This window comes from Haliaeetus albicilla, chromosome 5 (genome assembly GCF_947461875.1).
Source record: "Haliaeetus albicilla chromosome 5, bHalAlb1.1, whole genome shotgun sequence".
Classification (NCBI taxonomy): Eukaryota; Metazoa; Chordata; class Aves; order Accipitriformes; family Accipitridae; genus Haliaeetus; species Haliaeetus albicilla.
The window spans coordinates 24,568,886-24,586,283 of NC_091487.1; the positions used below are offsets into that span (position 1 = coordinate 24,568,886).

General features: G+C 42.5%; 1 protein-coding gene across 32 annotated transcripts in view; it reads right to left on the minus strand.

Moving 5' to 3' along the window:
- The window catches only part of NRXN3 (neurexin 3), a 1,027,863-nt gene that overhangs the window by 737,356 nt on the left and 273,109 nt on the right, over positions 1–17,398 (minus strand). For 21 of the 32 annotated variants that reach the window (XR_011324711.1, XR_011324710.1, XM_069783754.1 and 18 more), the window contains 2 exons: positions 15,610–15,633; positions 13,669–13,830 (listed from right to left, as the gene is read on the minus strand). Coding sequence is in view for 30 of the 32 variants with exons in the window: in XM_069783754.1 (XP_069639855.1) it covers positions 13,669–13,830; positions 15,610–15,633 (186 nt within the window). In the remaining 2 variants the exon portion in view is untranslated. The remainder of the gene's footprint in view (positions 1–13,668; positions 13,831–15,609; positions 15,634–17,398) is intronic. The other 11 variants (XM_069783753.1, XM_069783752.1, XM_069783750.1 and 8 more) reach the window with 1 other exon arrangement.

Genomic DNA, 17,398 nt, shown 5'->3' on the forward strand with positions numbered 1-17,398 from the left:
GAAAGCATCGGCATACTTATCTTCCCATCTGTTCAGGGCTTGAAACCTGCTGGAGCAATTCACAACCAAAACCAAACTGGAAAACTAACACTGGAAGGCAGCTGAGAAGCAGGATCAGAATGGGATGGACCTGATCTGCCTTCTGAAAATCACTGGCTTCATTCCCTGTTGCTGCTACTGCCTGATGATGGCAAGTGCATGCAAAAGCAGATTGTCTGCCTACCTCCTGCCCCAATCAAGGGAACATCTTGCCTCTGGCTGGCATCTCACTGCATTCAGCTGTAGTAAAAGAGGGAAATCTCAAGGACAACCAAGACAGCCAGGATGTTCTGCCAAGGTTGCTGTTCCTAGCTGAGGAAATGGTCCTCTCCATTTTTCTCAGCTAGGAAGAGGGAGAGAATATACCCCCCTCCTATATTATCCTAAAGCCCGCAGGTGCCAGCAATCCAAATAAACGTAGAGCAATTAACAGAATTAACACAGCTTTAAATAGCTTGGCTCACCAGATGCAGACTCCTAGCAGGGTTCTATAAAATGTGAAGTTATTACAGATAAAACCATTAATCATCTGTTCAGAGACTTGTTCTAGATGCAAAACCCATTCCACTTAAAATGGCTAATAATCAGAAAGGCAGGCACAGATTTAACAGTAGTGATTATGCCATTCTTAAGCCCCATTTCCAAATGCCATTTTTTATATCTGCCACCATTCCCAAACCTCTGCATTCCCTCTGTTTGCTAACACTGATACAGTAAGAAAGCTTTGCTGGCATCACTCACAGTTACCTCTCGGGGTGCTAGAAGTGAGACACCACCTCTCAATCACTTCCACTATGGCCAGAGGAACTTGGTGACTTGCACACTATGCATCAATGCTTTCCTGGATGCAGTTGTTACTGTTCAGTTGTGTGTCATCAGCCCCATGCAGCTCACAGATAACTGATGCTCTCCCTGAAGTGTTAAGTGCTCAAGTCCTAAGATTTGTGCTTAGGAAGTAGGAGCATCTGAGTTTTCCCTCTTCTGGCAATGTGAAGTCACCAGTAGCCACAGTATACAATACAGCAATCCTCCTGATGTTCCCCTAAGACCTGTTAAACACCATTCAGCTCTTTGTGCTACTACATCTACGTCTGGATAGCTACAAGAAGCAGGGGTGGGGGACAGACCCTAACTCGTCTTTCTGCTCTGATATTACTATTTCTAATACTTCCACTTCCAGAACTGTAGTTCAAAGAGTATAAAACCTTGTGATAAGCAACTCAGAGCTTAAATTGCATCTTTCCGTATACGTGTAATATTCCCATTGAACTGCTTAGGAATCTAGATACATCCGCTGTTAATTCTGAACTAAATGAGTACTGTCTGTGCAGCTTGAAGGAAGGAGGGAGAGAAAACAATTCCAAAGCACAGCTATTCAGCACAACAGACAACATCAACAGAAGTAGACCAAAGCCAGAGAGGAGCAATGACAATGAATTAGAACAGAAAGAAAATCAGAGACAATACAAAATCTGGTTGTATCATGTCAAGCCCACTGCCTTTTCCATGCAGTTCAAGTAACAAATGCTGCCCATTAGTTGCCTGCCTCCTCCTGTCCTACTCACACTTGACAGCTAGCTGGCTTACTGCTACAGAGGAGTGGTGGACCTGGGAAGAGTCATCCAGTCTACCCGCTCAACATTCAAACCTCATCATCCTTTCCTGTCTCCCTTGCTGGCAGCTGCAGCAGCCTGACTTTTTGTGGTGGGTAGCAGCAGCTCAGTCTTTCCCCATCACTCACAATACATGCACACGCACACACGTGCATTTCATAGCAATAGTCTAGCCTTCAGGATCATGCAAGAAGATTTATACAGTGACTACTGCTCCCAAAGAGATGACACTTGTCAAGTGGGAAATAAGCTACTACAGCCAAAAGCCACCCTCTAATTAAAGCTCTAAAAATCTAGATCCAGCCCTTGCACACCATGACTGAATGACAACAACCTATCTGAAAGCACAGCCAGAGTATAATATTCACTGCTGGGCACCTCCATATTTGGAGATTGCAATAAAATTAAAAGACTAACAGGAGAAAAAATAATTACCGAGAAGGCTGAGGACTCGCTAACAGTCCCAAAGTCAGACTGAAATGGGGTTAAGTTAGAAGAAATTCTAGCCTCAAACCCAGTGATGCCTGTTCCTGCTTGTAAAGGTAGCAGATATTTTCAAAAGAAGCATAACTTGTTTCATTAAAAGAAAGTGTGTTGAGGGACAGAGTTACATAGGGAGTAGAGTCCTTTTAATTCTTGAGCTTGCAGCAGGTACTTATACAGAAAGAAAGGTGCTTCTTTCATCACTATTATAGCTATGTCAAGAGTCAGAGGGTGTATCATCGCACTGGAGAATACATTAAGCTCTGCATGCTCCATATTATTAATTCTCTGCCTACCAAGCTTTCAAACTGTACATGCCAAAAAAGCAAGTACATTCTCTCTTTACCTTCGTTGGTGGTAAGCATCCCACTTACTCCTAAGCTGAAAGTGCCTGTTTTATACACATGTACACAAACAGCACAGTTTTTCAACTTCTCTCTCTCTCATATTAGCATATGGCAGGTCCTGACTCTCCAAAACTACTCGTCTGTATTTCTATCTGACAGTATAAGATTGATTCTTAGCAATCTCTTTAATGCAACATAAGGAGTGAAAAATAAAAGTGCATCCTCCTATTTCTTCCCAGTATTCACCCAAACCAAGAGTTTACTAAGGTCAGTGAACTACAAAGCCAAGCAAAGCAAAAGAAGCTCATTTACTTTCATTGTAAGCTGAGAACATCAGGCTTTGGACAGCCAAAGTTAAGATCACAGCACCCATTAGGATGGGATCACATTTGGCTAACAGAATAAAAGACAGACAGAAATCTTTGCCACAGTAACCTCCGTGAGTATCACCACTGCTCTGCTGATGACTTTGGACTCAGATATGTTTGTCCATCAATACTCTGTATCCTGTCTTAGTTTGCTCATTCCTGAATGGAAATGGATTAGATCACGTATGTGTGCAAGGACTGTCATTTTAGTATTTCCATTCTTTAGGGCCTGGGTTACCAATTAGCTTTATTATATGCCCAATGCACAGACTATATTGCTCCAATCCCCATTACGTTTTCTGAATTTGCCTATATTAATATAGTTCTACACCTGTAAACACTTTCATTTTCTGAACAACAGCACATGGCACATCCCTTGCAGGTACAGAAGCTCAGCAGGAGTCAGGTTCATTATGCAGGAAAGAAAAGCCCGCTCCTGATGGTCCTGCCACAAAGCAAGCACAGATGGCTGTAGCACCATGACTGAGGGTCACGTGCAGATGGTTCAGTCAGGATTCAGTGGAGTGCTCTATTACTGGTGTAACACATCAGCCTGCTGGCTATGCTGTCCAGTGGTGACACCAACCTCTGCTGCTGATTTCCTCCCTAGGTACCTGTTCCAGTAGCGGCTGGAGAGAGTTAGGCTGGGTTAGACCACACTTTGTTCTAGCTCCATGGATTCTCTTTAGCTTATGAGCATGGTGGCAGTACATAGTTCAAACAGCCCTGCAAAAAGATGCCTCTTACGCCTTCTGCATAGAAAGTTTCAGTATCCATGTTTGCTCATCAATGCTTGCTTTACAAGGTATGCTCAATCTACATATATACTTTCTTAATCAGACTTTGGCCATTAATTTTGTAAACTTTCTAAGAGCGCAGTAACTTTAGGAGTTCAATGCCACTGAACTGTTGATATGTGAATTATCCTTTAAATTAATCCCCCAACAAAATGTGTGCACTGGGGTTGACCTAGAATGCCTGCAAGCTGCTGTCTGCCTACTGATGAAGAGTTCCAGAGAACAAGACACTATATTGCAATAAATGTGATCTTAACTAGAAACTGTACTTGTTTAATTTGTGGACAGAGCTATGGAAAAAAAAAAAACCAAAAAAAAAACCAAAACCAGTTTGTACTTCTAGGTTCATTATGGCTGTAGGATTCTAGAGCCTTTGCTATATGAATTTCGTTAAAGAAAAAGTTCCAGGAGCCTAGTGATCGTTTCAGTACACAGATGATAAAAATAACATCTCCTCTACCTCCTGTACCAAAGTCAGCTGAAGCTTCAGCTCCTGTCTTTGGATCTCCCATGTTTTACTTATTGAAAAGTAATTCTAGCACTTCAGTTTCATACTCAATTCCTTCACTAAAGGCTAATTTCATGAGGCAATTCCAAATTGTTTTTCTGCTTAACAGGAATACTTTCCATGGATATACAAGCAGGTCATGAGTACATTACTCTTCCACTTTCTTTGTGGTCGGAAACATTTGATGGAAGAGACTGATCAATAATTGAGGTTAGCTTATGTTATTTTGCAACAAACCCTCATCCAATATCATTATGCCAGCAAAACTTTTGCTATGGATGCAAATAAACCAAGCTGTCAAAATTCTTTTCTGTGTCATGCATGAGGCAAGGAAATAATGCTAGCAGAAACCTTTCTTCTGTAGGGTAGGCAAGGGCTAAGCTATGTAAGAAAAAGAGGCTTTGAATAACTCCCTAGCTAAAGCAAAGCTGCAGCACTCGCAGCACACTAATACACCTGACGACTACTGATTTTAGTTCCTGTGGGGCAGGCCATTAATCCTTACTAAAAATGTGATAACAAGAGAAAGTGAAATATTAACCTCTGGAATGTGCAGAGCGACATATACTTCATTAAAGAGTCTCCCCAAATACAGTAGAAGTTTAATTGGAATATCATTTCCCATTCTCATCAGACATGGAAGAAATCTAAGATACACTGCACTTATGATGCAATCCCTAATATCTTGGATTGAAATCCAACAGAAACAGCACAAAGCAGACACATGCCCTTGCTCACTTTCCAAAATGAGCTGCAACACCAACTGTTTGTTCAGGACTCATCTTCATTTGAACAGTCCCCAGCCCCAACCTCAACTACTTAGATTGCTTGGGAGTAGGGTCTGTTCTGGATTTTTCCTTCATTTCCTCACCTGAGCTTACTCTTAAGAGAAAGCAGGGGGGCATTTCATACCCATCAGCAACAGTTCAGCTGGCAAGTTAAGACACACTTTTCATGTAACCTATATATGCCCTGTGCAATCTTCCAAAGTTTGTTTTTCACACTCATCCCCTTGTCAGCTTGACGGGAACATATAAAGAAATCAAGGATAAAACAAGAAGAAATTGGTAAATATTGCTGGTAAAGAAGAAAATTCCCCAGAGAAACAAGGTTGCAGTAATTCCAGGAACATCTAGTATTCTCCAGTAAGAATATCAGTCAGTTGTGACTCTTGCACTGTACTGAAGACATAGGCTCTCCCTGCCAGGAGGAAGAGCAACAAAAAGAGATGGAGTGATAGGTAGGGTATCCCTCTTTTATCTATTGCTCTGCCAGTGGCAGGCTGCATGATGACCAAGTCACATCACAGCTGTGCCTCAGTTGTAGTGCTTGAAGGAAGAGGATAATGACATTTAATTCCTTAGGTACTGTATTCGAGCTGATGGTTTGAAAGAAGCCAAAATCTCTGAGGCTGCTTTGAAAAAGCCACCCACTGAACTCTTCAGACAAAGGGTCCTATGAGCTAGTATTATTCATCATTATGAATTAGACTTTTAGTGCATGTATTTACTAGGTATAGGGTCACAGTGCATCAAACTCTGTACCACTAGATTTTCTGTGTGAGATCCTTGTCATTCACAAGAATCACAATTTAGTTAAAAAAAAACCCCAACATTAGACACTATGGAAATATACTCCAAAACCAAAAATGTTCATTTGTCATGTCAAACTGACTGGAACATTCTGATCTGAGTTTCTCCTGGGAGCTCTCAGTCTGGGATATTCTACTTTGTTGGTGTTTAGGATGTGGGGAAAGTTAAGGGAATTCACTCAAAAGACTATTAAATAGGAACAAGCTCAGAGATACAGAGACTGCTAGGTAGTTTGTTCCTCTATGCCTAAACTCCTTCAGATGAATTTATTGTAAGATGCTGACATTGTGTTACTGTACCACAGAATGCTTTCCACTCCACATGCTCCATCTGCATCACAAAAGCTCACCTCTGACCTTTCATGTCATGACTCATAGACACTGCACAGAAATCTGCATCCTCTCTCTTCTTTTCTCCCTGGCTTACAGTATGGGCGTAGACTTTCCGTGTTGGAAGGACTGCCTTGCCTTTGGTTCACAGAACAAACATTCCTCTCTTCTCCCATCCTTGCTAAATGATTCCCTAAAAAGCCACTAGCAAAGCCAACTGAACCAAGTGCCTTCTCCAGAGAGGCTGATATTCATCACTGCTAAATGTTAGCATTGGGACAATGAACCACAGAAGACTTACTTTACTTATGCATGGTTTGACATAAGTGGTATTATAGATTTTCTCCTACTCTTGTAAGGTAAATTTCACTCTAGTAGTTATTCCTGAGAAAAGAGGCTGATGTGATCCAATCTTTTGCAGTTATAGGATGGTGTGCGCATGTAAACATATAGGCAAGCAAAACAAGGGAGGCACAATGCCACTCCTCCTGGTAGCACAGCAGATGTCTGGCAGGCAACCGGTAGTTCCTCTAGTAAGATAAAAACATTTGTTTAAAAGCAATCCTCCTTAAAATGTTCCTTCTTTTTCAGTGCTGTCAAAAAGCTCATAGACAGATGGGCAAGGTGCTTCAGCTTCCAGATGCTCAGTCCAGAGAACCTCTTGCTCACCTTGGCTTCATGTCATGTCCCACACTCATATCAGAAAGCACAAGGTATTCTTCATTGTGTACCACAAAGTCTTGCAGGATTCATGCCCAAGCATCCAATATGTGTTGGCAGCCAGCAGGCAGCCTGGGAAATGTTCTATTGCCCAGCTGGGAAATGTTCTATTGCCCAGTCATATATCCCTTGTGACTCTGAGCTAATATAGAAATACCAAACGCAAACCAGCTCAGGAACAAAGCTTATAAGCATTACTTCATGAGGAAACATTATTATCGTCCCCTCTCCTATTGGTCTATTCAGGATTCTCTCAGCATCTTGCCTTGTATCATATTGCTCTCAGTTTCCAAGTGCCTGCATTCCCACCTCCAAATTAAATCTTTACAAAAAATACGTTTTTTCTTACTACCTTCCTGAACTTCAGCAGGACCTGCTCAAAATGTTGGCCAACGTCTCCCTTGTTGTATCTCCTAAGCCACGGTGTTGTTATGTTGCTACAACAAAGGCACTCAAAAACATGATGAAGGCCTTATGCTGGATGCTCTGCAGATGCACAGAGAAAATGCACAGACATTCTTGACTCTCAATACATACAGCCTAGAGCTGCCGCAGGAGGCTGACCCACCACAGCAGCAGTAATGCAATTGGAAACTTAAGAGTGAGAGGCAACCAAAAACTTTACAGGCCTCTGGAACTGGAAGTTTAGGAATCAGGGTCATCATCACCAGGGCTATTTGGGGTCCTCTGGCACAGAATAGTAATGGGAGACCAAGAATAGGAACAAGACATATTTTGAGGAGAGGAATCATATTCAGCCTTTGGCCACGCTTTGCCTGCTTCTATGCAGTACCACTAGCCCCTCCCTTTCTTTTTCAAGTATAAATTCATTAAGTAATACAGACAGGAAACAGACTGGTCCAAGCACAATAGAGCAGCTGGAGCAGCAGTGTCAGACCACCATGTGCAGGCAATTAGTGCCATTCGTGTGGTAACTTCCTCCAGAGCGCACCTGTGAAATTCCCAACACTGTTGATTCCTGACTCTCCTCTTATGCATTCCTGGGGGTCTGTTAAATCACTGCTGTGGAAGGGGATCTTGGGCTGTTAGGGAGGGGCGCTTATAACCGCAACTTCCACCTTCTGCCCTCTTCACACTTGGCCTGTTTTTCTCTGCCATCTATCTGCATCTTCAGTCTCCTCCCTAGTGTGACACTCCGACCAGAAAAACTTATCCCCAAACAGAAATCACATCATCATTACACATGCAAATAGGCCTGAAAAAGACCTGGACTGCAGATAGCAACTGAGATGTACATACAGAAACTGGGCACACTCGTGAACCATTTGGAAATCTGGCTTCTAGCAGTTAAATTGCAGACAGAAATGATCTAAGCTTTCACAGCTTTCTCCCATCACAGCCAGATGGTGCCTGACCCCTGCAATAATTTCTGCCATCTTCCACCCATATGCAAACCTCACTGCTTCCATCAAGCTGTTAGTACCAATCAACATTTTTCAGAATTGAGATTTTAATAAAGCATTGATAGAAAAATGTGAAGATTTCATAAACTCTCTCATGCACATCCATTCTCTAGGGACCACCTCAGGCTTTTTCAAAGCACCTCCATCTGTACCATCTAAGTACTGCTCCACGTAAATCGAATCTGAATGGCTGGCTCCCTAATAAAGCCTAGGAAATACTCTGATTCTCTCGCTTTCCTAGTGATCAGAGATTGAAATCCAATTTTCCCTCTTTAACTACATGCTAGATTTCCCACCCAGCCACTCTCCATCTCCATCCCTGGAACCTCCTCTCTGAGACTCTCCAGTACATGCAAAACATGGCTGTTTGTCATTACCTTTCTTGTCCTACCTCCTTCTGGCCATATGGGTGTCTCTAAAAACTATTAATGGATCCTTTTCCCTTTCCAACTTCAGGCAATGCTTCTCCCTGTTTATCCATTCACTGGCTTTTAAAGCACTGTCACTCCTTCCCTGACATCCGTTAAAAAACATTTCTGCTCACTTGCCTCAGATATGCTTCTGTACCTCCTCCTATCCCACCTCTCTATCTGGTTTCTTTCACGATAGGAAATGCACCAGCTTCCCCCCAAAGCTCCCCTAGAACAATTTAGCTTAAGACTGAAGGTCCAGAAAGCCTTAGATTTTATTCAAATACAATGCAATGTCCATGTTTGATGTCTGTGTACTGCCCTATTTGCATATTTTGCCTTTTAAAATTTTCATGGAAAAAGTTACTTCCATTTTTCAGTCTTGCTCCCTCATTACAGTGTCAGGCATACTGTAACACTGCCAGGATGACTATGGAGAAATGTAAAACAAACAGTGCTACCAGGCATTGGGACATCTTTAATTCTGATGAAAATAGAGGAAAAAAATCAACCTGAACTACATATTCAGCACTTGGATTTATGATTTAGGTACGTTACTGCTAGCGACTTAGTGGAATCTCTTCAATCAGAAACTGTAGCCACAAGGAAAAGAAGAGGCCGGAGAACCTATTCTGTGGTGAAAGGAGGAAACATTAGCTCAGAGAATTCAAAGAAAACATAGTTACCTTTACCATACCTTATTTAAACACTGCAGTAGACTTGCCCTGAGACCCTTAGTTCCTTGCCAGAAACACACTCTTATGCACTCCAATTCCTCCTGGTCAAGCGTCCTGGTTTCAGCTGGGATAGAGTTAATTGTCTTCCTAGTAGCTGGTACAGTGCTGTGTTGTTTTGAGTTCAGTATGAGAAGAATGTTGATAACGCTGATGTTTTCAGTTGTTGCTGAGTAGTGTTTAGTCTAAAGTCAAGGATTTTTCAGCTTCTCAAGCCCAGCCAGCGAGAAAGCTGGAGGGACACAAGAAGTTGGCAGAGGACACAGCCAGGGCAGCTGACCCAAACTGGCCAAAGGGGTATTCCATACCATGTGACGTCACATCTGGTATAGGAACTGGGGGGAGGGGGAGGCGGGGGGATCGCCACTCGGGAACTAACTCGGCGTCGATCGGCGGGTGGTGAGCAACTGCACTGCGCACCATTTGTACATTCAATCCTTTTATCATTACTGCTGTCACTTTATTAGTGTTATCATTATCATTATTAGTTTCTTCTTTTTATATTCTTTTAAACCGTTCTTATCTCAACCCACAAGTTTTCTTTCTTTTCCCAATTTTCTCCCCCATCCCACTGGGGGGGTGGGGGGAGGAGCAAGTGAGCAGCTGTGTAGTGCTTAGTTGCTGGCTGGGGTTAAACCACGACATCAAGGCTTAGACTCCGACCACATGAAGCATCTACCCTGCCAGAGCTGCCTCTCCCACCACCGACTCCAGCTGAGTGGAGAAGTCCTTCCCAGCTGCAAAGGGGCAGAGAGGGTCATTAGGCACTCTGCCCCATTGCACTTCAGCACCTGCATGTCATCTCAGAGGAAGTGGGAAGGCAATGCTCCATTCAAGGAGCCCTCTTGGCTCCCATGTGAGCAGACTGGATGCTGTACTGTCAGGCTGACACAGTCCAGATGAAATAAGAGAGGTTATAGGGGGAAGGCTGAAAGTTTCACCCCAAAGCCTGCATCTATCCCTTTGCCTTCCTACGAAAGTGAGACATCCCTAGGAGAAGTCTTCAACGAATGCAGAGGAGTAGGATAGACCATTCTGGTTTAACATCTTCAAGAGATGAGTATGGGGCTTGGCAGGATGTTCTGCACTGTTACAAACAGCAATGCAATCCGCTCAGGATGTGCTATGTGTCTGGGAACAGGCAATTACATAGCTAGGACTTTGGTAGGAAAAAAGAGCATTGCTCTGACAGAAAGCATAAACTGAAAGGAAAAAAATATTTGCTATTACCATCTATTCTACCCCTTTGTGTAACTTTCTTAGCTTAGAATATTTTTCTTAAAAGCTCAAGCTCCTCCAGTACTGGCCGATAAGAGACTAAGCATCCTTCTTGGCCACAGAGAAAAAATTTTAAAACATAAACTATAGGGATTGATTTATGAAATGCACTGCATGCTATGCAGATTGCCAAGTAAAGTTCCCTGTAGCCACTTCTGGAACCAGAAACTTTATGGGCACACAAGCACCGCACTAACCCAGTTCTACTTCTTCAAGGATCAAAGCTGGCTGCCCAGGGGTCAAGTCTGATCCCCACAGGTATTCCAGCTTTCTTGAGCCAGCTCAGGTTTCTTTCATACCATGCTGTATCGCATTGCACAGATGTACCCTGGCATTTCAGAAGTAAACATGAAGAAAACACTCAAATAACCATCCCCTAATTCCAGGTGGATCTCCAGTTGATCCTGCTACCTTTGCCATCAGTGTTTTCATCCCTAGCAAAGGAAAGAAGAGGAAACCAACACTGGGAGGAATTTCACAAGGCAAACTATTTTCTGCTCAAGTCATCCAAAGCTCCACTTAATGAAACACTGCCTGCTTTGATGTCTGAGAATAACTCACTACATATGCAATGAGAACCCTCCTCAGCCTATACAGGCTAAGTATTCTGGTCAGACTCTGCTCTGTGCAGGTATCAGTGTTACAGCAGCACTTCTGGATTTTGTCAGGATTCTGACAGTCGTCTAGGGCTGCTCTTTCTCAGTTAATCGCAGCTCCCCATCACCTCCACTTCCCAAAACCAGAACTGAGGAAAAGCACAGTAGTCAGCTTCCTTACACTTCTGAGTGATACCTGCAGTAACTCATCCTGCAGCCTAAGGGGTCTGGAGGAATGACAGAATGGAAATGCAAAGTGCTAATTAGTAACACGGCCTTCCTTTTGAAATATTCCATTTCCCCATTCATCCCATTTCCAGGTGCCTCCCCTGACAACCCTGCACTACACTTATTTTTAGTAATAGTGTATACTAGATTCATCCTCAGAGGCCACACAAGGTACATTTTGGGCACATTTTCACAGCAGCTGAAAGCATTACTGGACCACTGCTAAGAGCAGATTGCTATTAAGCAGACTATAGCTCAAACCCTGCCAGCACTAGCCTGTCTTTAAGTTGAGACAGCTGCTCATACACATCTCCTGTCACTGCCTAGTCAAGTGAAGATTACAAAGCACATTCTGATTATCTGTTTTCTTCCTCTCATTCTTAAGTGGTTGCTTGGGTTTTTCTTCTCACAGAGCATTATGAGCCTGGGACAGCTATGTAAGCAGCTCTTAGCACATTGTGCAAGCTAATAGAATACAAATGATTATATAAATAATAAAGCTGCTGAAGATTTTCTTGTCACCGCTTTCTCTGCTCCATTGGCTTGACTTAAAGCACACATAAAAATGGCCTCTGCTAAGTGTTATGTTCATAGCATCCATAAATAAAATTAAGATCCTGATTTAAAGAGACACTAAGAAGCTATATCTCCTCTTGATTTCAATCAAACTGGGACGCTCAGTGCCTATGAAAATCAGGCCCAAGGCTCTATAGATGAAAACAGAAGGATCTGATCTCTGTATGACAGTTTGTATTCAGCAGGACAGTTTCATTTCCTATGTAAGATGCTCACATGCTCTTTTCCAGCATATGTGCATCCCCTGAACTAATCCAGAGGTCAGGCAGGAGAGCAGCTCCAGACTCTGACAGCCGTTGCTCACATCAAAGGACTGGCACATAACATACAACCCCTGACACCACCAGTCGAGCATCAGTAGGATCGTAACTTGTCAGGCAGTTACAGCCACAGAACAACACCTAGCTCAGCATCACTGTTTCCATGACTCCTGCACAAAAGCTCAGCTCTGCCTTCCCTCTGATATTAAATGTTCATACAAAGAGGATATTATGACAATCATCTGGGCTGCAAATAAAATTAGACTCGCCTAGCCACACCCTGTGAAAAACAGTATTAGTACAGAATCACAACATTAGGGAGAAAACTTTTGCAAGAAACTCTTATTCCAGGCTAGCTAGGAAGCTCACTGACAGAAAACTTAAGCTTGTTTTTCAGTAAGATTTCTGTAACACATTTTGGAGATGTCAATATCTGTATCAGCATTAATCACAATGATGATCACAAATTCTATTAGAAGAGATAGGAAAGAAGACAAAAGCTGACTGCAGGGCATAACACCCAAATAACAACTGCACCAAGTTTTGGATTTGGGCTGAGGCTTCATCTTCCTCACCCCAAGGAACACTATTTTGGTTTCTGCTGCTAGCCAGGCAGTCCAGTCTCTATTACCTATGTGTGGATTTTTTCAAAGTTGTGGATTAACTCCATGTCAAGGGCAGCCAGCCAGCATGAGACAACGTGGTTTGGAAGCCAGCTAGCTATTCCTGACCAATGCAGCAACTCTGCTGCATGGGCTTACCAACACAGTACACTTCAAGTCCATACGCCACACTATTGCCACATCTCCGTTATACCCTCATGCTGCATTCTCTTCACATAATTTACACATATATTTTATGCTACCTTCAACTTTCATTTTTCTAGTTTATTCTAACTCTGTATCTTCCTGCAAAATTGACAACTAACTATATTCCCAGGTGAAATCTAGGATCTTAAAAAAAATTCCTAAATAAGGTTCTGATTATGATTTTTTCACCCCAAAATGCTGCTTAGTAGTCAAAGGCCTTTTATCTTTTTTTAATGGTTATTGCTTCAGTGCCTAGAAGATTGTAATGCTTTCTTCTGAATGGTTAACAGCTTACAGAAGACACCTCTTCCACTTCCATGGGTATTTTTTTCTGTAATCCATGCGCTAGAAGTCTGATTCTGACCATAAGCTCATGAGTTTTGCAGCTGATGCCTTCTGTCCAGCTGAATGACAAGTTTATCCTTACAGAGCTGTTGGAGTATCAGCGTAAAATTCAGCATCAGGGAAAGACATTGAGTGTGTAATGAAAGGCTGCGAAGAGCGATGACTTTGAGAAATCAAAAGCACAGAAACAGGAATTAATTTGAAACAGTTACCTCTTTGAGGCAGCCCATGAAGTTGTTGCTTACTGGAGAGCCAGGTAAATCAGCAGTACTGGGGCTCCCTCCCACGTAAAAGAAGTCATCTGAGCCCAGCATGGTGTAGTCCTCCTGCGTGTAGCCCGTGGTGGTAAGGATGCCATCCACTGAGATTGTCACCTGTTCAAGGGACACAACAGACAAAGAAAATCCCAGCAATGACCTTACAATCCTGAACAGAACAAGTTACCTCCCCTATATTTTTATGCCAGTTTTATTAAGGATTTTGTTGAGATTTGGTATGTATTTTTTTAGTTCAGCCAAGCTCCATTTTCTGGTCTGCTTCGCCCACAATGGAAATGCTCCAGCATCTGCTTCTCCCCTTTCTGGTGTATCAGCACTGTCAGACTGACCAGCAGTCTACTCATCAAGATGCTTTCCATTTATTCAGGCCAGAAAATGGAACTGCCCTTGAAAGAGATTTCTCATATTAGCTGATTTTATGACTAATTAGTATTTATTTTAATGATTACAGTTAGTTATGGTTGTTAGTAAAAAAAAAAAAACACTAATGAAGACGAGGTTGGTATTTTTTATTTTTTGTTTCTTTTGCTCACGGCACACTGACAATCATGCATTCAGGGAAGTGGGGGAGGGATCTCACTTTCAATACATTATGGATGTGCATGCCATGTACCTAGAGAGACACACACCCACCACCCACCAAAAAAGGAATTAAAAAGAAATTGTATATTACAAATTCATAACCAAAATATAAATAGGAAATAAATCAAAATAAAATAAATCAAAATAAATCAACCACACACCAACAAGTGTGAGAGAAGCAGAGATGAGAAAGAAAGAAAACACAAAGCGTGCACACGCTACACTTTGACATGTCATGCCAATATATCTGGAGCCCAGAAAGATGACAAGGTAAAAATAGAGAAAAGGGGGGGGGGGGGGGGGGGGAGGCAAGAGGGAGAGAGAGAAAACTATTTCACACTTGCATGCAATCAAAAATAAAAATACCAAACAAACCCCATAATAATAAAAAAAATCAAAACCAAACAGAAATGTCCCCAAAACCTCTAACCCCAAACACGTCAAGGGTGAAGGGAGATGGAAGGAGAGGGAGGGAGAGGAGCAAGTGAATTTGATGTGTTTTGCTTAGATGTTGTTAGTGGTTTAAAGGGAAGATGAAGGAAAATAGATCGAGGCCAGGAGACGGGCGAGTCACCAGACGTGGACATGCCATGCAGAGTGTGTACTGAAACAAACAACTGGCTGAGCTCCTGTCGGCCACGGCAGGTAGAGGTCAGAGAGAGAGAGAGAGAAAGTGAGAGCGAGAGCAAGAGGGAGGAGGAGGAGAGAAAGAGGAGGGAGGGAAGTAGGGGAAAATCAGGAGAAAGAGGACAACTCCGGCCAGTTTGCCTGTAATAGCCGTTGCCACAACAAAAGGATGAGAGAAAAAGAGAGCCTTCACCACCACGGACTAGAGGCCCTGCAAATGGTTCTGATCTAGAAACCTTCAGAGTAAAAACAAAAACCAAAAGGGGAGAAAAAAGCAAAATGAAAGCCAAAGCAAAAGAGAGAAGGCTAAACTCAAAAGCAAGGGACAAAAAACCCCAACAATTTATCACTGGAATGGAAAAGAAGAACTAAAGAGGGAAGTGAAGAAACCAACGAAAGAAATGTCCAAACCCCATTTCCAGAAGAGTTGTGTTAGTTGCTTTTGTTGCTCATTTTTCCATTAAAAGAGAAGAAAAGAAGGGGGGAGAAAAAAAAAGGAGGGGAAAAAAGTGTTTTCAATGAAATTAAAATAAATTAAAGGAAGAAGTAAGTATAAAGGAGGGGGGAAAAAGAGGGGGTAGGGGGAGGAAAAGGCAGGTAACACACGGCAAACCCAAAAAAAGAGACAATAAGAATGATATCTACCAGACAATGTAGTTTGTTTACCATAGCGTGTCCAATGCCTGAGTGCTTTGCGGAAAAGGGGGAAGAAAGGAAATTAAAAAATCGTGAACAGAACGATTGTTAATTAAAATAACTAAAAGCAAAGATGAGTCGTTAGGGTGTTAGTACATTAGTTGGTTAGTAATAATGACACATTGCATGAATGGCCTAGTGTTAGTCTTTCAAAAAAAGGCATGGGGCACCTGAGACACACAAAGTGAGAAAGAGGACAATGTGACCAGGACTCTATGGGGAACCATGCCGTCTAGACTGTAAAGAAGGGTGCTGCCTAGTCTTCCCACCCTGGTATTAGTCATTAACTTCAACCCTCACATACATTATCCAGGACCGAAGCAGAGTTAAAACAGTGCAATACTTACTCTCCAAATGCCCATCAAGGTGCTTCCCTCAAACAAGAACCTTACCCTCAGAGATGTACACGCACAGTACACAGTTTGCCCCTTCAGCACAAACCCAACCATGACTCCCTTCTTCCACCACCACCACCCACCTACATTCCTGCTCCTCTTCCAAGCCTCACTACCCTCAAGTGTTGCAGAGTATCACAAGCAGGCCAATATTTCCTTTGGCTGGAGAATACAGATGAAGATGAGTCCAAGACTCTGAGTCTTCCTTCCAAGCTTCCCAATCTGCAGGTTTCTTTACAGCAGGTGAGTTTGTGACTTTCAGGAGAAGCACACAAAAATGCCTGTGCTTGGCTGTTTGCCTGTAGCTCACTTCTGTCATCTGAGAGTATAGGAATTGAACCTCTCCTACTGTGGGAAGAAATGTGTCGAGGAACTGTGTAGGAAGAATTGTCGCTTGTGTCAAGGTTGAAGGCAGAAGACTGACAAGACTTAGTGTCTCTCCTGTTATACTGCATCTATATTACAGAGGAGCTAGGAGAATTCACCAGTCAGTTTACTTAGTTGGACTTAGCAGAACTTTGCAGATACTTTGTTAATCCCTCCCAAGGCATGCAGATGCCAACTGTTTGAACCTACACATTGTTTCTTGTTTGCTTTTTAGCAGCTGAGGAACTCAAGATCTTTATAGCAGACTTTGCATGGCGACTAGCTTCAGTGTTAGTAGGGAAGTGCAGCCCATGAGGCTCCATGTCCTTGTTCCACTGTGACTGAAGTTGGCAAGAACTATCCTAAATTACAGAAACAAGATCTGTGATGCCTCATGTAAAAATTATCTGCTTGCAAATTCAGAGAGTTGTGCATTGACTAAGGAAATAAGTTTGTGAAAACCTTGTGGCATTGAACATAATGTCCCAAGTCTATTTTATTTGTCTATGGGAATGAAATAACAATATTCTGTACTTGGGTATAATGAGCACAAACTCCTGAATTCTTCATCAAGGAAGTCTCACTCACAGTGGTATGTTGTGTTAGTGAATCCATTTTTACAAACAAGAGAGTTGGATTATGGGACGGGGGGGAAGAGCATGCTAAAAATGAGACAGTGTCAGCAGCAGACCTGAAGACAGACACGGGAAGTCTGACCTTCAGTCTCCTCCACTCCTCCTCCTCCTTGCACCAGACCACACTGCCCCAAACATGCTCTGAAAGGCCTGGTAAAATACAACCATGATCCTATTTCTAGTAAAGGTTTCTCACAAGGCAGAAAGAGGGCTTAGTTTTAACTGAAATAATAAGATAAACAAACAGGGAGATTTGCTTTGACATTAGCAATCACTACTCAAGGGAATCTGTGGGTTCACTTGATTTGTCTCTAAGGAGATTTACTGCTGTGATACTTATTTCGTCTAAAAAAAAAGCAGCAC